This window comes from Pyrus communis, chromosome 15, assembly GCF_963583255.1.
Source record: "Pyrus communis chromosome 15, drPyrComm1.1, whole genome shotgun sequence".
Classification (NCBI taxonomy): domain Eukaryota; kingdom Viridiplantae; phylum Streptophyta; class Magnoliopsida; order Rosales; family Rosaceae; genus Pyrus; species Pyrus communis.
Window position 1 is genome coordinate 20,209,391 of NC_084817.1, and position 20,750 is coordinate 20,230,140.

Genomic DNA, 20,750 nt, shown 5'->3' on the forward strand with positions numbered 1-20,750 from the left:
TGGAGGATTAATGTATGCTATGGTGTGTAGTCATCATGATATAGCACACGCGGTAGAATTGTTAGTAGATTCATGCATAATCTTAGAAGATAGCGTTGGAATGCTGCTAAGTGGACACTAAGGTATTTACATGGAACGAGGGACAAAAGTATTTGTTTTGAAAGATGTGATGAAGGAATTGATAAGTTCTTAGCTAGATATGTGGACTTAGACTTTGCTGGAGACTTAGACAAGAGAAGATCGATGACTAGGTATGTGTTTACTATGGCAAATGGTCATATATGCTAGAGATCAATACTATAACCAATGGTGGCACTATCAACCACAGAAGCAGAATACATGGCGATCGCTAAAGCTATCAAAGAAGTAATGTGGACTATGGGGTTGTTAGGAGATTTAGGTGTAGAACAACACAAGTTGGATGTATATTGTGACAGCCAAAGTGTCATTTATTTGGCCAGATATCAGGTACATCATGCTAGGACTAAGCACATTGATGTACGATATCATTTTGTGAGAGAAGTGGTAGCTGAATGTGAGATTTGTCTAAAAAAAGGTTGCTACAGAAGATAATACAACTGACATGTTGACAAAGGTGGTTAATGCAGCTAAGTTCGAGCACTGTTTGGATTTGGTGCAGTTGAAGCAAGTATGATCTTGCGATATGGTAGAGCAAAGAAAGTTGTTTGATGCCTTGTTATGGATTTCATGCCAAGGTGGAGATTGTTGGATTTGGCATTAAATCAACATGCCTAAACTAAAACAAGAATCAGACAAGGATTAGGATATCTTGGATGCAAGATATTTGGATTTATGTTTCCTAGTTGGTTTGGGATTTGGTTTTAGTATAAGATTTGGTTTCTTGTATTCTAGGGACTTTGTGTAAACCTTTGACATCTATTAGTATAAATAGATGGATGTGAGATAGAGTTTTGTGTGTGAAAATTGTGAGAGGCATAAGTTTGTATACTTGAGATCACTTTGTGTTTGTGAGTTCTCTTGTATTTGTTGGTAATCAATAAAGCTTCCGTTGTTAGAGAGGTACTCATATATTGGAGGAACTCTGAAATCATTGTGTTTTGTTTATTGCTTGATTGATTTTTGGTTTAGTTTATAACAATGTTTGTGGTAGAATCCGATGTTTATAAACATGTATTGGTCCTGTCCAGACTTGCAAGTTGCAAACTCTTGTACTAGAGATTTGATGTGGACGAGGAGCATGATGCACAAGAACTGAACTTTGATGCAGAGAATTCTTAATTAGATTCATTTTACCAAATAAAAAAGAGTAGAAGGTTACCTGAGCAAAATAAAGACAAAGCCAAGTGTCGCATCACATGATAACTTAACCCAGTTACACAAGTACGCATGAGCTGTACTAAACTCCATCGTCCACATAAAAGGAGAGAAAAAAAAAAACAAAAACAAAAGGGATGTTAGCACCAATTGCTTGAAGGGAATATTTTTGCTTCCCAGAGGTGCAAATCAACTCACTGAATTGTTAAAAGATACCTATTAAGATCCATTTAATTTAATATTTTTATAATATTTAGAGGTGAAATTAGTAGTGATGGTGATAGTATAATATATTCTCTTGCTACAACAATCGAGAAAATTTTCACGTTTGTGCGTTCAAAGGAATGCTTAATCTTTCTACAACCACTTAGAATTCGTGGAAAAAAAAAAGAGTTTATTTGCTTATTCAGTTTGCGTTCTACTCCAGCTTTCCTGTCTAACTGCTAAACTTTCCAGGTTCGCTACTTTAGTTGAACTCGGGTTTTCCAACAAAGTCCTTTTTAATTGGCCCTTACCTGCCCTACCGTACTATTACCAGATTGAGCAACAGACCCGAACTAAGACTTGTTCCATTATAAATTTATCCTAAATTGAAAGCAATGCGGATTAGCACAGAAAGCCTGGCAAGAAGTATTTTACTTATAATATATTCTCTTGCTACAACAATTGAGAAACTTTTCAATGTTCTTAGAACACATAACAGAACAATGCATGTCATATATAATAAGGATGACACTTCATAAAACGTACAGCCGTGTACACACACCGAAAAATCTGTCCTCAGTCGCCACTTGCGTAATTGACTGTCTTCTATGGATTTTATAACTAACAAATGTACAGCCATCTGTTTCTACTTATTTACTCCCTTGACATTCTTTGAATTTGCCTCCCCAGGTACTCACCCCTTTCGTATCCTCTATCTCCCTTCTCAGTTCTCTTCCTTTTTCTTAACCCGGAAGGAAAAACCATTTCTGTAATTCAAACAGACAAAACATTCACAGCTTGAAATTGACGCGTGTCCTTATTTTAAAACTAGTGACTGAAAAAGTAAGTGCTGCAGCAGCAGGTGATACAGAAGAGGCATGACAAAAGAGTAAATAACATGAAAACGCATGGCAAAAGGGCAGCTGCGTGTCAACTGCGCAACCAGCGGCTGAGGAAGAATAAAACCGATAATCTCTTAGATCGGTAATCGGTCCACATATAAACTAAACGGTGGTGATCGGTCCCCTGCTGATCTGCGTTCCAGGTTTTATTACCTTAATTTCTAAAAAAATATCCATAAAAATAGAAAAAGGCACAATGGGAAATTTCCATAAATGGGAAAGAAATTTCGCTGCCTTTCCTTTCTTGAACAAACCAGCTGCGCCCAACTCTTTCTCTCTCTCTCCCTCTCCCCTTCTCTTTCCAAAATTGCTGGCTTTCACTGCTCTGCAAATTTCGTGGTCGGACCAAAACTTCAGACCTGAAACCACCCCAACGAAGGTAAACAAAAAAACAGAGGAAAATCCAGTAATTAATTTCTGTATGGTTTTCCTTTTTTCTTCTTCTTCTGTTTATGGTAAATACGAAATATTGGATAGTTGATTTTAGTTGGTGGTTTGATCTGGGTTTTGTTTTACTTATTTAGATTTGAAACGCTAGGGTTTGTGGTCAATAATCGTTAAAATTATCAGAAACCCAGAAAATATAAGGTAGTTTTTGAGTTTGTTGACATTTATATATATGGAAATTCGAAGTGGTTGGTTTATTTTATTTTACTTGAATTATTGTTTCTGAAGGGGGTAGGAAGAATTGGAGAAAATGATTAGGGAGAAGATCAAGATCAGGAAGATCGACTGCTTGCAGGCAAGGCAGGTAACCTTCTCAAAGAGCAGAAAAGGGGATTATGAAGAAAGCTGGAGAGCTGTCGATCCTGTGTGAATCTGAAGCTGCTGTTATCATCTTTTCTCAAACTGACAAGCTCCTTGATTTCTCAAGCTCCAGGTACCAACTCTGTACAACATCCCACCGCCTTATAAATTCTTTCGAATTTTCCCAACTTGAACAAATATAACCAAGTACATGACTTGATAACTTCTCTCTTTCTGAGAGAGAGAGACAGAGAGATTCAGTCATTTGGGTCAAAAAGTTATATATTCCCAAATGACCAGAGAGTGCTAAATAGCTAGATAGATAATCTATGCATGTACACAAAGACAGAGAGAGAGAGAGAGAGTGAGTTTTAACTAGATAAGGTATTAAGAATGCTATCTAGAATATCTAGTTCAGGAAAGTGAGGTTTACTTTTGATTGAGACAACTTCTAGCTAGGTGTCCTAGTTTGAGAAATTAACATTTTATTAGTTTTACATGCTTTCAACCTGTGAAGTGGTGGCGATTTTTTACGTGATGCTGATTTCTTTGCTTTTCATGCTACATGTAATCGTGTCCGCCATGCAGAAGTCTATATATATAAGAGCCGCTGGTCTAGTGAATTATGTAATCTTATTACTATTTTACAGTTTCATAGTTTATCTTGCCGCTTTGATCTTATTTTCCCCACCTATCACAAATTGTTTGTAGATAACAATATATAAAATAATAGTTGGGGTTTATTATTTTCTTAGACCGTCATTCTCACTAGAATTCAGATAATCAATTCGAAATAAATAATCTAACAACATAAAATCAAAATGATAGATAAAATACTCTGGCTAGTAAAAGAGTGACTTACTCTCTACGTACCATATATATATATATATATATATACACACGCATGACAACTTCAACACACGATGTTAGGCTATGTTCCAAAAGTTGTCCTTCATTCTCCCCACCTGAACTAAAATACCTGTAAACGAATACGGTGAACTTGCTAAAGACTTAAAATACGAACATTCAATTATATATGCTTTGGATTTTTCTTACTAGCTAGGAAGAAAGTGATGTGATGAAAACTTGGGAATTCATCATAGAAGCCTTGAAGATCCTTTGGGAAGGAATATGTATGCCTGCGTCAAGTAGGGCAATCAGTGGTGCAGCTATGGCCATGTATATATAACCTGTTTTTCCACATGCATGCATGAAATAATGAACTAACTTTAGTAGTTGCAAAGATTAAAACCTTCTTCCATAAATATTGTGCATGAGAGGAAGGGTGAGATTAATATATTGACATGTAATTGTGGAATAAGAATTTAGATAAAGTTGTGCTTTTGTTTTAGTAAAGAAAAAAAAAACACTCCACATAGTAAGTGATGATATCATTTTTATTAATAAAATGGGATAAAATGGGAATATCATTTTTAAAGTGGTTCCTTAAACCTGAAATTTGTTATATAGAATTACTTTATCAATCTAACATTTCAAATCAACACGCATAGAAAGATGCCCTTATTGTAGGATGGTGTTTTATAACTTGTCTAATGTGTCAAAAAAAATTCTTTTTGAGGGGTAGCTTCTAAGAATTTACTAGATAGTGTATAACTTTTTTGTCATCTAGATATTCCTATTTTTACTATTCGACATTCTTTTTCTATACCATTTTGAACCAAATATATCGATAAGGAATTGTCGCGTGGATTAGGGCTGATATACCCACATATAGAAGGGCTTTTTACGCCACCAAAGTCTCCACACCTCGGCAATTCGAGCTGACCTCATCGCCTTGGTTGACTATGATGAACGACTGGAAGAGGGACATCATCCAGGTCGACTTGACTAAGATGTGGTCATCAGCACATGATAACCATGGTGAGTTGACCTCATTCCCTTTGTTGATAGCCATAAAATGTATAAAGAATTCAATATTTACTGGAAACAACTACTATTTTACACACCGTAATTGAGAATTTTTCAACCTCCATATATTTGGTGACAGAACGAGAGGAGAGGATTCTAGTGCTGCGAGCATTCTAGCATCAAGCGTTTCTATCTTGTTCCTTCAACTAGGCATGGAGAAGGACTTCGTCTCCCAGCTGGTAGAATTCCTATCTCGGCTATTGCAAGCTTCCCATCAAGCCATATCAATTCCACTCATGAAATTCCCATCATTCCTGTCAACTATTAACTACAAAAAATTTCGCCGTAAGTACATCATAAATTAGTATCCGAGTATCTAAAAGAAATAATATTAATATGTTCGTTGTGTGTGATGTTTATGCAATTTGTAGATCGCTCATAATAACTTCGTCTAGAGGATAAAACTTAGGTTTATTTACAAATGTACTCTAGAACTCAATTTTGATCTCACTTTGCCTCTTGTAACTCAAAATTACTATTTTACTCCTTGAAACTTAAAATTTTTTCTACTTTGACTTGTGGGCTATATCTTTTCTCTGAAACTTAAAAGTCTGTCTCCCTAAAACATGTGAGACCCACCACTTAATAAGACTATGCCACACTTGCCAATGAATTTGATTATAAATCTTCATATGGTAACATTCAATAATCAGAAAATATTAAAATCAAGTTTTTTAGAGTAAAATGACAAAATTAACAGAAAGTATTATAAATCTCCAGTATGCGTTAACATCCCACATATCAAAATTAAGGCAATCTGGAGCGAATTTGAGTTTTATATAGTAAAATAACGACTTTTGAGTTAATGGGCAAAAGGGGATCAAAATCGAGTTTGAAGGAGCCAAACTGGAGCGAATTTTGAGTTCCAGAGAGTAAAGTGGCGACTTTTGAGTAATAGAGGGCAAAGTGATTAATATCGAGTTCTAACGGCCGTGGCTAAAAGTAAGTCTAGGACTTAGTAATAAAGTTCCTCTCTATTTCCCAGCCTTCCTAGGTTTCCTATATCCCTTTTGCTTTAAGCCTCTATCTCATAATCGTATTTTCTAAGTAGAGCATCTGTAGGTCTTCATTCACATGTTCGAATCACCTTAACTGATATTCTCTCATCTTATTTTCAATAGCCGGCACTCTCACTTTACCTTGAATATCCTCATTCTTAAATCATGTGCTTTCTTGTTTTCCCACACATCCAACAAAGCATTCCCATCTCTGCTATTCATTTTTAGCACGTGTTGATGCTTGACCGCCCAACATTCCATGTCGTAAAGCATTGTTGGCTTTATTGTTGTCCTATAAAATTGTCTCTTAAGCTTTAGTGGCATACTAGGTCGAACCACACACAACATAGACCCATGGATCTATACATATTGATAAAAATAAAATCAATAGAAAAGAATGAATTGGAATTGATGCACTCTTACTTCCTCCATCCAGCTTACAGCTATGGTTGAGATCCCCATTCAATTCTCCGTTCTTTTTACAAGGTAGATCCAAGATAATGAAATCGTTCACTTTTTGGTACTTACTAATATCCAATCCTCACTCCTATCTCATTTCAACTCCATTTCCCAATGAACATGCACTCAATATAGTATGTCTGACCTAATTAGGTGAATTCCTTTAGATTCTAAACACTTCCTCGTCAAAGGTCAAGCTTCGCATTTACTCATTTTTGCATTTCATCTATCAGCACTACATCATATGCGAAAAGAATACACCAGGTGGTATCATCTTAAATGTGTCCAGTTAACTTATCCATTGCCAATGCAAAAAGGTAAAGACTTAAAGCTGAGCTTTGGTGTAATCATATAGTAATGGATCAATTTGTTCTTTATGAGTTCTTGCTACAATCTTTGCTCTATCATGCATAGTCTTGATTGCTTGGATATATGCTATTCATACTCCTTTCTTCTCTAGAGTCTTTCAAACTCTCTTAGTACCCTATCATATGCTTTTTTTCACATCTATAAAAACCATGTGCAATTCTCTTGCATATCTCTGCATCGTTCCATCGATCTTTATAAGAGAGAGATTACTTTTGTAGTCGAGCGCCCTGGCATGAACTCGAATTAATTGTGTGAGACTCATGTCTCTTCCGTCAGTTTATACCTAATTAGTCTCTTCCAAAGCTTCATTGTAGGACTCATTAACTTAATACGCTTATAGTTCATGTAATTCTGTATGTCGCCCTTATTCTTACATTATTTTTGCTAACTATGGTAGCAAAGCATTAACAAATTCAGGATTGGTAATCAAGCCACCCACCAAAAAGTGGCCGTAGCGAATACAACAATTAAAGTATATTTGCAATGATGTCCGAGTTGATGTGAGAGGAACTGACTTGGACTTTTTAGGCCCATTTGCTTAGTTAACTTGATAGTCCCAACGTTGGTTTTGCCTTTTTTGTTGTGTGTATCCTCAGTTGGTGATCTCATTATCCTCAGTTGCTGATCTCATTATCTCATATATAATATTCCGACTGGACATTTTGATCCGGGTAAACAGACCAAGCAATAAAACCTCCAGAAAGCTTTGCCTTAATATTCTGGGTCATTTGGCTGGTTGGTTTGCAACCGAACCAAATATCTCCAAAGTGAGATTGTTGTGGATGGTTAATCTTGATGAATTATCTCCAAATCTGTATTAATTTGTTGTGATTTTGTTTTCTTGTTGGTAAATTAGTTCTGTAGCATTTAACTGTGCATGTTTTGTTCTTATTGTTTTGGGGTATTTTATTCTAGCTGTTATTCTGTTTGCATGCATGTTCAAAGTGGTTGATTTTAGTCACAGTTTCAGAAAAGAACAGAGTAATAACAATCTAATACAAAACTGCATACAACATGCAAGTACTAACTTATTGGGATTATTGTAAAAGTGTTTGCAAGCACTAACTAATTCTCTGTTTTTTTTTTTGTTGAATATTATTATTATATATGTGTCATAATTTATAAATAATAATGAAACATGCTAATTATATTTTATTCTTTTATGTTGTGAAGTACCAATGATGTTATTGCAGGGTACAAATCACATACTTCTGGGGAAAAATCAGATCAACCCACGTTTGATCAACTGCAGGTAATTCAGTTGAATATTGGTTTTCCTTTTTCCCGTCCTAATTGCTCTTTAATTTTCCATTTTTAGTGGTATAACAATTAACTGTGTCAAGTGAATGTAACACATTCTGTGATCTACACTTGGAGCTATGGAATGTAATTATACGGCATTTGATTTCTTTAACATAAATAAAAAGGTAAATTTCATTTTGCATCTTCAAGTTTGGATCTCATAACGAACTTGTAACTCATTTTTGAACATTGCTATTTCATACATCAACTTACTATTTTGTTGAAATATCATACATCCGTTAGTCAGTCCGTTAATTTAATGTTAAATGATGATGTGTCAACTATGGGTCTCACATTTTTTATAATGTGATGTCAAATTTGTGCCACACGGACAAACAACTAATTGAAATTATATAAACTATAAAAATAAAATAAATATTTAATATTTAAATTCAAAAAATATTTTGAAGCATCAGCCCACGGAGCCCGTAATCAGACGGAGCCCAAAATCAGACGACCCTCTGCTCAGTCTAGAATTATAGTTGTATCCAATTTTAATTGTTTGTTTGTCCACGTGGCACAAATTTGAATCAAAATGTGGGACCGTAGTTGTCACATTATCATGGTTGGCCTCTTGGGCTAAATATGTGCAAGTACGTGGGGTTAAGTAATAACTCCCAAGTTATAATTTTAACTTCCATTGAAGTTCAAAGTTGTTTTTTTATTTTTGGATAAATTCTAACTTGTGTTATTAGTTAGAATTAATTTGAATCATTGAGTTTTGCTTATGGAAAAAAGTTTCATGTATGGTTTATTGTTACGTAGGATTCAAATGACCTGGAGATTGCTACAATTGTAGATCCATGCTCAAGCATGTTTAAGTAGTCCATCTTTTGCCCCTTTTTTCCCTTCCCTTCACTGTGACATTTGGAATCTATAAACGAAACATCTTTTGCCATAAAAATAGGCGATGTCCAATTTTGTGCTTTGTGGTGTTCTAAGATTTTCTTCTTTCTTGTTTCTTTTTGGGTTTGATGTTTTAAGCTTTTCATGTGAGTTTGTGACAGATTAGACTATCTAAATGATGGTTTGGTATAAATATATTTCCCGTTAAATAGTTGGAGAGAGAAAACAAGATCACGCTGAGTAAGGAACTTGAGGATGAGACCCGCAAGTTGAGGTAATTATAATTTATCAATTTGCTTGTAAGATATATGGTGGTTAATTAAGCTGGTATGATCGTTTGACGAGAGTCTGCTGAAATTGGTTTGACATGCAAAAGGCAGATGAAAGGTGACGAACGTCAAGATTTGGGTCTGGATGAACTGCAGAAGTTAGCAAAATAGGTGGAAGCAAGCCTTGGCTGTGTGTGATTGAAACTAAGGTATGTTCTAGCTAGCTAATTTATACTGTTACAAGTGAATACAGGCGACTATGGCTTCTAAAATCTAGGTATCCTTCGGATAAAAGAACACATTTTTGAGTCTTAGTATGTACTATTGTGCAATGATCCGGATGATCTATTGCTTAATTAGTCTTTGTTCAAATATCATTCTTGCAGAATAAGACAAATGTCTTAATAACGTTCAAATAGAGAATTTGTTATTAGCTCCATAAAGGTAATATTGCACTTCTTCCTCTAATTTCATATTTTTCACTATGCATGAGTGAACTATGGCTGGGGGCTTAATCAAATAAATAGACCAACACGTTAAGCCTGTGGTCAATTTGGGAAAAAAAAGCCATTAGGGAAGGTCTTAATAAAAGCTTGGGTGGAACGTAGTCTATCTCCTTCGTGACGAGCTCGAGCTCAAGTTCAAATATAAAACTGGGATTGCCACGCCTCCTTTGACGTTGAGTTTTGATATAGGTTTACCTGTTTTTTTATTTTTAGCCCGTGATTACTAAAAAAGAGAGAATTAATATTTGAAGAAACCAACTAGTTTGTACCAAATTAAAGAAAAACCGACTGTTGTGAATATTTTTTTTGTACGTTCATAGATTAGCTCAAGTGCTCATCTGGGTTTTGTTCAGAATTTTTTAAGTACCTAATGTTTCTTTGGGCCGTTTGGTTCGTTTCGTCACCCAAAAGAAAAATCTGGAGAAAATCCAGATGAGCACTTGAGGTAAGTAGTGGAGATAGCGCAGATGTGTTATCAATTCAAAATAACTTTTTTTTAATTTTAATTTTAATTTTTTTTTTAACTTTTCTACAAATATTATCTGGATCGTCTAACCTAGCTACTGGATTAGTGCCTAACATTAATCATACGATAAATTCTCCGTTACTTGCACTACCTATGCATATTTATTTTATTAACTGTGAATCAATTGCATGATTTCATGTTTTACTTGCACTGCCTATGCATATTTATATTTACTTTATTTAATGTGAATCACTTGCATGATTTCATGTTAAGTTGTCAACTAATAGATTGTTACAGTGACGATCACCGGCCGTTATTCAGCGGAAAATATGGGATTCCACTCTCTCAATACTACAGCATACGGCATATAAAATCACTTGCATGATTTCGTACGAGATCGCAAATTCATGATGTTGGTAAGTATAACTGTACGGCCAGGATGCTACAACATTTTCAGTGAAATTGCTAATCAATTTTGTATTCAGTATTTTCAGGTTTCCTTAGTTTCTCTAGTTAAGGTGTTGATCGAGATGGAGAGTGCACTTCCTTTAAATTAGCAAAGGAAGTCGAGTTATTGGAAGACATATCTGGGGGAGTGCCATTTTATGTTATATTCGTGTTCCATGCAGCATGGCAATGGATTAATTCTTTCGACCGCATTTGTAAATTTTGTGATATGTTATTAATATAAAATAAGCACGTTAATTAATAATTAAATCATCAACGATAAAGTTATATATATAATTTATAAAATATAATTTGTAAAATATGATTTAAATGGATGTTGTTTATAACATTATTATTTGTAGATTAAATTTAGTTTATTTAGCATTACACTTTTTATAATTCAAACAGAGTAGGCAAATTCAAAGCTTGGAATTGACACGTGTCGCTACGTTATAATTGTACGTTCGCTTGATTTTCCAATTAAATATCCCTGCTTTACCTATCATACACATGCTGCCATGCATTCTCTCTCTACCATAATTCATTTCGCATTTTCTGTCCTTTATGTCGGCGATGCTCCTCTTCTCATGCCGCCGTCTGTCTGACAAACCCTAAATCAAATCTGTTGGGTACAGGAGAAGGAGCCTTCCAGGAGTTAGGCGGGACCTATATTGGTGGATTGGCAACAGGTATTCTTTGAACTGTTAGCGGTGCCGCGGCTCAGCGAACTTACATATTCTGCAGATCCATGAAAATTATTTTGGTTTTTTGACAGATCTCAACAAACCACCGCCACAGAAAAAAAAAAAAAAAGAAAAAAAAAAGGAAGATTCAGTCAAATGACGAGATTGCAGAGAAGATGAGAGGGAGATATAGAACCACGGACCATAATTTATTTAAATTAATAAAATCATATGAAGATATTGCTTTGCAGAGAAGACGAGAGGGCCGGGATGGCAATGGTGGAAGAGGGTTTGGAGAATGCGGCTACTGAAACTCGGGTGGTGGGGTTTGGGGAGTTTTGTTTCACAAGTGGGAGTGAGTATTGCCAGCAAGTGTTGCAGCGATCGCTGCTACCGCTGCTGTTTGGGATAAAGAAGTGAGAGAGACGAAGTGGGTGAGGAAACTCAACGGTGTGGTACGTAAAAAGAATTAAACGTAGAATCCCCAGCCTTACTGTCGTCCAGTCCACATATTATAGACGGTCGTGATCGCATTCATGACTCATCACGCCAACTGATTTGCGTTCCGCGTTTCTAACCTTATGTTCCCAAAAAATATCTAAAAAGACAAAAAGGCACAAACAGTGATAACCAAAGGAAGATATGTCCTATTTTTCCATAATTAGGAAAATTAATTTAGCAACCTTTCCTTTCTTGAACTGCCGGCAGCACCCCAACTCTTTCTCATCTCTCTTCTTCTCTTTCCAGAATTGCTGGCTTTTCTTTCGCTGTTCTGCAAATTTCCCGAAATTCAGACCTAAAACCCCCCAACGAAGGTAAACAAATAACAACGGAAAACCCAATGTAATTAATTTATGTATGGTCTTCCTCCTCCTCCCCCTTCTTCTTCTTCTTATGGTAGATACTGTAGGCTTGTTGGACAGTGGATTGTGGTGGGTTTTTCTGGGGTTTGTTTTTCTTTATAGATCTGAGATGCTAGGGTTTGAGGTCGATAATCTCTTATTTAGATCTGAGATTCTAGGGTTTGAGGTCAATAATCTTTAAAATTAGAAAAAAAAACCCAGAAAATATATGCTAGTTTTTGAGTTTGTGGACGATTATATATATGTGAAAAGTGGTTGGTTTATTTTATTTATTTGAATTAATTGTTTTTGCAGGGGTAGCAAGAAATGGTGGAAAGGATGAAAGAGAAGATAAAGATCAGGAGGATCGACTACCTTCCTGCAAGGCAGGTGACCTTCTCAAAGAGGAGTAGAGGGATTCTCAAGAAAGCTGAACAGCTATCGATTCTGTGTGAAGCTGAAGTTGCTGTTATCATCTTTTCTCAAACTGGCAAGCTCTTTGATTACTCAAGCTCCAGGTACCAATACAGTGCAACTTCCCACCGCCTTCTAAATTCTTTCGAATTTTCCTTACCTGAACAAGTTAATATAACCATGTACATGACCTAACTTCTGTCTCAGAGAGAGAGAGAGAGAGAGATTCAGCATTTGGATCAAAAAATTATATATATATATATATATATATATTTATAAGGAGGAAGGTGCTAACTAGCTATATAGATAATCCACGCATGTACACAATGACACATAATTTATGGTGTCAGCTAGATAAGGCACAGAAGAAAGGCTAGAGAATCCAAAAACCTTCACCCAGAGAGAGAGAGAGAGAGAGAGAGAGTTAACTAGCTAGTACGAGGATAACTATATATATAATTTCCCGTTCAGGAAAGTGAGGTGTACTTTTTGATTGAGACAACTTCTAGCTAGGTGTCCAAGTTCGAGAACATTTTTAGTAGTTTTGCATGCTTTCAATAGGTGGAATTGTGGTGATTCTTTGTAAGTTACTTGCTGATCTCTTTCCTTTTCATGCTAAATGCAATCGTGTCGGCCAAGCAGAAATCTATATATATAAAAGCCACTTGTCTAGTGAATTATGTAATCTTATTACTATTTTACAGTTTCATAGTTTATCTTGCCGCTTTAATCTGATTTCCCCCACCTATCACGAATTGGTTGTATATAATAATATATAAAATATTAGTTGGGGTTTATGAAAAGAAGAATATATGTCTATATCCTTTTAAATGGGGTACACCGTTTCCCTTTCTAGATACACGGTATATATTATTTCTTAGACCATCATGCTTACTGGAATTCAAATAATCAGTTATGAATAAATAATCTGACAACATAAAATGATTATAAAATACTCTAGCTAGTAAAAGAGTGTAACACTATCTACGTACAATATATATACATACCAATATATGTATATGTATAAGTGTATCCATGTCAACTTCAACACATGATGTTGGGTTATGTTCCAAAAGTTGTCCTTCATCCTCCCCACCTAAACTTCAATGACGGTTAGTTTGTAAGGACTTAAAATACGAACATTCAATATTATATATATATATATATATATATATATATATATATATATATGCTTTGGATTTTTCTTACTAGGAATAAAGTAATATGATGAAAACTTGGGAATTCATCATAGAAGCATTGAAGACCTTTGAGAAGGAAATACGTATGCATGCGTCAAGTAGGGCAATGAGTGGTGCAACTTTATCTAAATATGTATGCATGCGTCAAGTAGACCTGTTTTTTCATATGCATGCATGAAACAATAAACGAACTTGAGTAGTTGCAAAGATTAAAACCTACTTCCATAAATAATATGCATGAGAGGAAGGGTGAGATTAATGTGTAGAAATGTAATTGTGGAATAAGAATTTAGATAAAGTTGTGCTTTTGTTTTAGTTAAAAAAAAAAACTCCCTCTACATAGTACGTGATGACAATATTAATAAAACTGAAATACCATTTCTAAAGTGGTCTTTTTAACCTAGAATGTATACTATATAGGATTTAGCATATCAATCTGTCATTCCAAATCAGCGGGCATAGAAAAGATGCCCTTATTGTATGATGGTGTTTTTTACATTGTTTATTTTGTTGATGAAAATTTGAAACTAGCTTTTAAGACGTTAACACATCTATTTGGTAGAGAGTGAATAAGCTTTTTGTTATCTAGATCTTCGCATTTTTACTATAAGACATTTTACCTATTCCTTTTCCAAGTCGGATGCACCAATAACGAATAGTCGCGTGAATTTAGGGTTCAGGGACATCATCAATGTCAAATTGACTAAGCTGTGGTCATCACCACTTGATAACCATGGCGAGTTGACCTCAATCCCTTCGTTGATAGCCAGGCCACAGGAAGCGGGATACTGATTATCCATGTCAGCTCTACTAAGCTTGGTCGCAACCGAGAGACCTGAGCCGAGTTGCTCTTGTTCTAATTGTTGACTTGTACCATGTCGGCTTGGGCATTATCTATAGGGCACGTGTCGACCACAAAGCCCCTACAGCCCATTACATTTTGAGATGCCAGATGTCGATTAGATATGATTAGATATTGGTGTCTTGAGGCTGGAAAAAGCTATTTTTGACCAGTTGTGTTTTTAGGAAGGGGTGTGATATCTATACATCTCATTTTATTTCTCACACATCTTTTTAATTTTTGGCCGTCGGATCGGATGAATTGAAGAAGATCAACAGACAGAAATTATCAAGGGGTATGTGAGAAGTAAAATGGGATGTGTGGATAGCACACCCCTTTAGTAAAAGGATCCGGTAAGAAGAAGTAAAATAGGGTATGTGGATAGCACACCTCTTTAGGAAAGGGATCCGGTGATCCTTGCTAGATCATTTTCCTGGAGATTTTAAGGATTCCGTGATCGTGACTGTTTATCGTAAATCGTGCGGTCAGAAATCATTTCAAAATTTAAAATTTAAAATTAAATATAAATAGTACCTAACGAAAACTGACCACACGATGTACAATGAACGGTTATGATCACGGGATTCCTAAGATCTCCAGAAAAAGGATGCAGCGAGGATCCTTTTCCGTGTTTTTATATACTCTCCTTGAGCCACATGTCAACCAGCTGTGGGGTCTCTCATGGATATATAAAGCAGCCACCTCCAAGCAAAAGATTAGCCTTACTTCCTCTGGAACCACTCTCCAGTTCTCTCATCTCTCCCATTCTTCTTGTAAAAGTCTCCTGAATCTAACAGATTTCAAAGTGGGATACACTGTCAAATAATTATTAAATACACCACGAAGTGGATGCAGCCCATCTAAGGCGAACCACTCAAATCTCATTGCCTTGTGCATGATCTGTCATTACCGTGCTAGAGCTCACCTCACGTCGGTCTACTACCATTATTCCTTTTGGGATCCTACATCTCAAGCTCTCATGGAAAGTTTAGAATATTTTTTTTGATAGTTAAAAATCTTTCTCAAAGCCGTCGGATACACTTCATCAGCACCGTAAGCATTTTAACCTAGCATTTTTTTTTGTAGTCCAAAGTTTTAACATAACATCAAACCAAACATTTTTGAGTTGCTATAAGAATATCAAAGCATTCTTTATAGCTTAACTCTCATTCAAGATGTTTTGGACATTGTTCTCGCAAAACTGAAAATTGGGGGACACATTGGGTTTCATTCACCTCTTTACAAGCCCAACTTCTCTCCATATATATCAAACAAATAATATATAATGCCCGTGTGTGTGATATGTTTATGCAAGTTATAGACTACTTGTAATAACGTCGTCCAAATTTAGATAAACTCACTATGTTTGGGTGAAGAAATTTAAGATTATTAAGGAATTTACAAATGACGGAAATTGAAAAGATGAGATTTTATTTTCTAGAATTTGTAAATTTTCTTGTTTGGTTAATCTAAAAGAACAATGCAATTGAATACGAAATTTGTTATTTTTAAACTCTAAATCATAGAAATTGAGAAATGACACCTATTTACATGGAATTTGAACTTGGGATTTGGAGGTCCCAAATTCCAAGTTTTTTTTTTTCCACGCGAAAATTCTAAATTTCTATGTTTATAAATCCAAACAAGAGAATTGGTGCCTGCCAATTTATAAATTTTGACTTTTACCAAAATTCCATGTTTATTTCCCTTATCCAAACATAATGTAAAGTTCCTCACCTATTTAAATATAAAATATTAAACAATTTTTCATACTAAAATTTTCAATATGTTATGTGCTTGCATCGCCTTGAGTGGACGTGAAAAGAGGATTTCTCATTTGAGAATCTCATGCAGCAACAGTTGAATGCGATACATCAATGAAATATATACAAGGTTAGGTGCCTTGATTTTTGCTGTAAACATGAGACTGGATTGCCAATTTTGCGCTAAATTATAGTCAACTAAGTGCATGTTAAGTTTTACATAGCTTATGGATAGTCCTTTAGGCTTTAGCACTAGTTTTGAGTGATTGATGAAATCTTGTCTTAACAAGCGTAGGGTTATGGAATTTAAGGATATTTGTCCAAGATCAAGTGGCTTGTTGTCATGTAATAGAGGCCTTCTGACATCTTGTATTCGATTGATTACGAAGCTAAATTAAGGATTTAAGTACTATAGTATAGAATATAAACACCCCCACCCCACTTTCGGAGGAGGTTTCCAGTGTTCCGGAGAGTGGTCTTAAGGGACCTATCGTAGGAACCAAATGTGAAAGAGGGTTGACTTGGAAGATGTAACTCAACATTCTTGCATCAGCAGATAGTGAAGACTTGACAATTGTGTGGAATCAATGATACAACAATAAGCCTCCTAATTAAGTCCTAAGATATATAAGACCAATAAAAGAGTACTATGTACTTAGATTAATCTTCCAATTAATAAGGAAAAGTGTTTGCAAGTACTAATATTTATTGGGATTATTGCAAAAGTGTTTGCAAGTGCAACATGCAAGCACTATTGGTTTTTGTTGGATATAATTTTATTTTTGTGTGAATAATTTATAAGTAATAATGAAACATACTAATTATAGTTTATCCCTTTATGTTGTCAAGTACCAAGGATGTGATTGCAAGGTACAAATCACATACTGGTGGGGAAAAATGGGATCAAATCACGCTTCACCAACTGCAGGTAATTCAGTTCAATAGTAGTTTTCTTTTTTTCCATCTTTGCTCTAAAATTTACATTTTTAATGGTACAACAATTAATTGTGTCAAGTGAATGTTTTCTGTGATATGCACTTGGAGCATCGGAATATATTTTTACAGCATTACAAGTTAGACTTCTATATATGTATTGAGCAGGGTTGGCCTGTTAGACTAAATATGTGCAAGTACTTGGGGTTGAGTAATGACTCTTAAGTTATAGTTTTAACTTCCATTGAACATTCTAAGTTTTCATGTGACAGATTACATTTATTTTCTTCTTGTTTCTTTTTGGGCCTGATGTTTATAAGCTTTTCATGTGAAAGAGTAGATTATCTAAATGAAGATATAAATATATTTATATTTTCCATTTAATTAGTTGGAGAAAGAAAACACGATCAGGCTGAGTAAGGAACTTGAGGATAAGACCCGCAAGCTGAGGTAATTATAATTTATCGATTTGTTTGTAAGATATATGGTGGTTAATTAAGCTGGTATGATCGTTTGACGAGTCTGCTGAAACTGGTTTGGCATGCAAAAGGCAGATGAAGGGTGAGGACCTTCAAGACTTGGATCTGGATCAACTGAACAAGTTAGAAAAATTGGTGGAAGCAAGCATTGGCCGTGTGATTAAAACTAAGGTATTACTTAAAATTGATGCTTAATACATATTATTGTGCAATTATCCGGAAGATTTATTACTTAATTAGTCATTGTTCAAATAATTTTCTTGGAAAGAATAAGACAAATATCTTAATTTTGTTTAAATAAGAAATTTGTTATTAACTCTCCATAAAATAATGCTGCACTTCCTCCTCTCTAACCTTTTGCCCCACGCTTGAGTGAGCTATGACCGAGCTTAATCAAATAAATAGATTGACACATTAAGCCGCGTATATATACACCTTTTTTGATCATCGTGTTTAATCAAAAGAGTAATGCTAAGTAGACTGAATTTGTAATTGAATTTGCAAACTAAATGATGTGTCACTAATAAGAAATAAGCACGTTAATCAATACCTAAAGTAATAATTGAAGGGAGTTTTAACAAAAAGCTCACGATACTGTTCACTTTAACGAAAAACCACATTTTTACACTAAAATGTCAATCCTAGTACTATTCACTTTATCCTTTGTTTTGTCTTTGTCATTAAAACTCAAAGTTTTCAAGCCATTTTCATTAGTTTTCCTATAATTGAATCATCAATTTCCATGTGATTTAGTTTACAATATTTAGGCCTGGTTTGGTACTGAGGTGATTCTGAAAAAAAGCTGGTATAAAAAAAAACTGGAAGCTGTTTTTGTGTTTGGTAAACATTCAGCTTCAGCTTTTTTTCAGAGTTTTTGGTGAAAAAAAACCAAAAACAAGAAGCTGCAAAACCCAGCTTTGAAAAACCGGCTTTTTTTTTCACATCTGTTTTACATAAAAGTTTACCAAACACTATAATACTGTTTTTTTTTTCTTTTCAAAAGCACTTTTACAAAAAAGTTTACCAAACACTCTGCTGCTTTATTTCATAGCTGCTTATTCTCACAATACAGTAGAAGCAGTTTTTTTTCAAAGCACATCAATACCAAACTAGCCCTTAATTTTCTTAACATTACTCTAATAAAAAAGTCAAGAAGTTTCTAATCCAACTATTCTTTTGCAGGCGTATCTTTCAAATTGAGACTTTGGTCGAATTGAATGTAGACTTGACCTTTTTTTTTCTTGGTTGTAAAGAATGTAGAGTTGAACCATGTATTTTCCGTACTTCAATTAGGTTATTTGACTAAAGAAATATTTTGGATTATACGTGTATATATAGCAACATCTAATTCCAAATTTTCCGTTTATTTCAGGAAAAAAAGATTATGAGTGAGATTATGGCACATGCGAATAAGGTTTGTAATTAAATAGATGATTGTTGTCTGTGTCTATTTATGAAATAGCCACAAATATATACAAATAGTCAAGAATTTCCCGAAAAGAAAAATAATAAACATTAATTAATTATTAATGAATTTTTTCTTTGTTGTCCTCTTCTATGCACTGATTATCCATGCAGGGAGCTGAGCTTATAGAAGCTAACAACCAGCTAAAGCAGAGGGTAAGAAACTACCGCCATCTATATTTTTTTCTTCTATTTTATTTTTATTTAATGAAGACAATAAATCTTAATTAAAAAAAAATTAAATTTGGGCGATCTTTTTTTCTTGTTATTGTTAATTTAATTTACAAATTTAATCTCTCTAATATTACTCTTTTGCATGGCAGATGGTGATGTTATCCGCTGGAGGAGATATCGGACCTGCAGGGATCATGGAGTTGGACAACCTGAATAATGTTGGAGAAGAAGGCGTGACATCTGAATCAGCCACAAATGTCACCACCTGCTCCAGCAGTGCTTTTTCTCTCGAAGATGACTGCTCCGACATCTTGTCTCTCAAACTGGGGTGAGCCGCTTGCTAATATATATGCTGTTTGCTGTTGGCTTTTGCTTTTGACTTTTGGCTTGTGCTTATTTGATGATACGACGTAGAATAAAGGTAGTAAAAATACTAGGGAGCTGTGTAGATAAGGGATATTTTGTTGTCCACGCGGAGGTTTTGCTTGCTTATCATGGGTTGTTTTCTCAAGCTTATTCATCTCAGCATGATCAGGTTGAATTTTACACATTACCAATTTTAAAAACTTTAATTTTCTTTTCTTTGAAGGAAAAAAGCCATTTAGGAAAGGTCTTAATGAAAGCTTGCGTTGAACATAGTCCATCTCCTTCGTGTCGCAAGCTTGTTTTCAAAGATAGCAGTGGGGTTGCCACGCCTTCTTTGCCGTTTTGTTTTGATGTAGGTTTTTTGTTTTGTTTTTAACCTATGATTAGCTCAAGCGCTCATCTGGGCTGTGCTATTTTTTCCTTTCTCCTGTACCTCATGTTTCTTTGGGCTGTTTGGCTCTTTTCCTTAGCGTATCACAGATTCATGATGTTCGTTAAATATAATTGTACCGCTACGATGCTTTTATTCTTCAACACCTTCAATGGAATTGCTAATCGGTTTTTGTATTTGGTATTTTCAGGCTTCCTTAGTTTCCTTGGTTAAGAAGTGGAGACGGATGGAGAGTTGCACTTCCTTATAATTTCTAAATAAAGTCGAGTTATTGTAAGATACGAGTGATCTGTGTATCTTAACTCGAAAACAAATTAGAAGACATCGCTGGGGAAGTGCTGTGACTGTGTTATATGTAAAAATATATTTGTATTCCATGCAAAGCATGACATTGATCTAGAATATAACTTGTATTGTATCCAAAGCTTTATAGGAATGCAGGCCTATGAATTTGGACTCTA

At 35.0% G+C, this 20,750-nt stretch overlaps 2 protein-coding genes across 14 annotated transcripts; both read left to right on the plus strand.

Moving 5' to 3' along the window:
* Positions 1–2,629: 2,629 nt before the first annotated feature.
* LOC137717360 (MADS-box protein AGL24-like) lies at positions 2,630–20,750 on the plus strand. Of its 13 annotated transcripts, none has more exons than XM_068456695.1 (18): positions 2,630–2,781; positions 3,078–5,030; positions 5,158–5,363; positions 8,078–8,156; positions 8,972–9,326; positions 9,433–9,530; positions 9,708–9,765; positions 10,591–10,709; positions 10,779–11,429; positions 12,171–12,238; positions 12,581–12,783; positions 17,332–17,410; positions 17,804–17,865; positions 17,966–18,065; positions 19,267–19,308; positions 19,473–19,514; positions 19,682–19,860; positions 20,480–20,750. In XM_068456695.1, the coding sequence occupies exons 11-18, from the start codon at positions 12,593–12,595 to the stop codon at positions 20,487–20,489; spliced, it is 705 nt and encodes a 234-aa protein (XP_068312796.1). In that variant the 5' UTR covers positions 2,630–2,781; positions 3,078–5,030; positions 5,158–5,363; positions 8,078–8,156; positions 8,972–9,326; positions 9,433–9,530; positions 9,708–9,765; positions 10,591–10,709; positions 10,779–11,429; positions 12,171–12,238; positions 12,581–12,592; the 3' UTR covers positions 20,490–20,750. The 13 variants fall into 13 exon arrangements, with proteins under 13 accessions (XP_068312796.1, XP_068312798.1, XP_068312799.1 ...); XM_068456697.1 differs by having other exon boundaries at positions 9,265–9,326; positions 9,429–9,530; XM_068456698.1 differs by having other exon boundaries at positions 9,265–9,326.
* LOC137717158 (MADS-box protein AGL24-like) lies at positions 3,185–11,843 on the plus strand. The gene is made up of 4 exons (XM_068456460.1): positions 3,185–3,282; positions 8,078–8,156; positions 9,265–9,326; positions 11,675–11,843. The coding sequence occupies exons 1-4, from the start codon at positions 3,185–3,187 to the stop codon at positions 11,841–11,843; spliced, it is 408 nt and encodes a 135-aa protein (XP_068312561.1).

Coding starts and splice junctions, on each gene's coding strand:
- LOC137717158 (XM_068456460.1), top strand. CDS start 3,185: ATGAAGAAAGCTGGAGAGCTGTCGATCCTGTGTGAATCTGAAGCTGCT. Junction 3,283..8,077: donor CTTGATTTCTCAAGCTCCAG/GTACCAACTCTG, acceptor TATGTTGTGAAG/TACCAATGATGTTATTGCAG. Junction 8,157..9,264: donor CCACGTTTGATCAACTGCAG/GTAATTCAGTTG, acceptor CCCGTTAAATAG/TTGGAGAGAGAAAACAAGAT.
- LOC137717360 (XM_068456701.1), top strand. CDS start 12,593: ATGGTGGAAAGGATGAAAGAGAAGATAAAGATCAGGAGGATCGACTAC. Junction 18,066..19,266: donor GCCGTGTGATTAAAACTAAG/GTATTACTTAAA, acceptor CGTTTATTTCAG/GAAAAAAAGATTATGAGTGA. Junction 19,515..19,681: donor ACAACCAGCTAAAGCAGAGG/GTAAGAAACTAC, acceptor TTTGCATGGCAG/ATGGTGATGTTATCCGCTGG.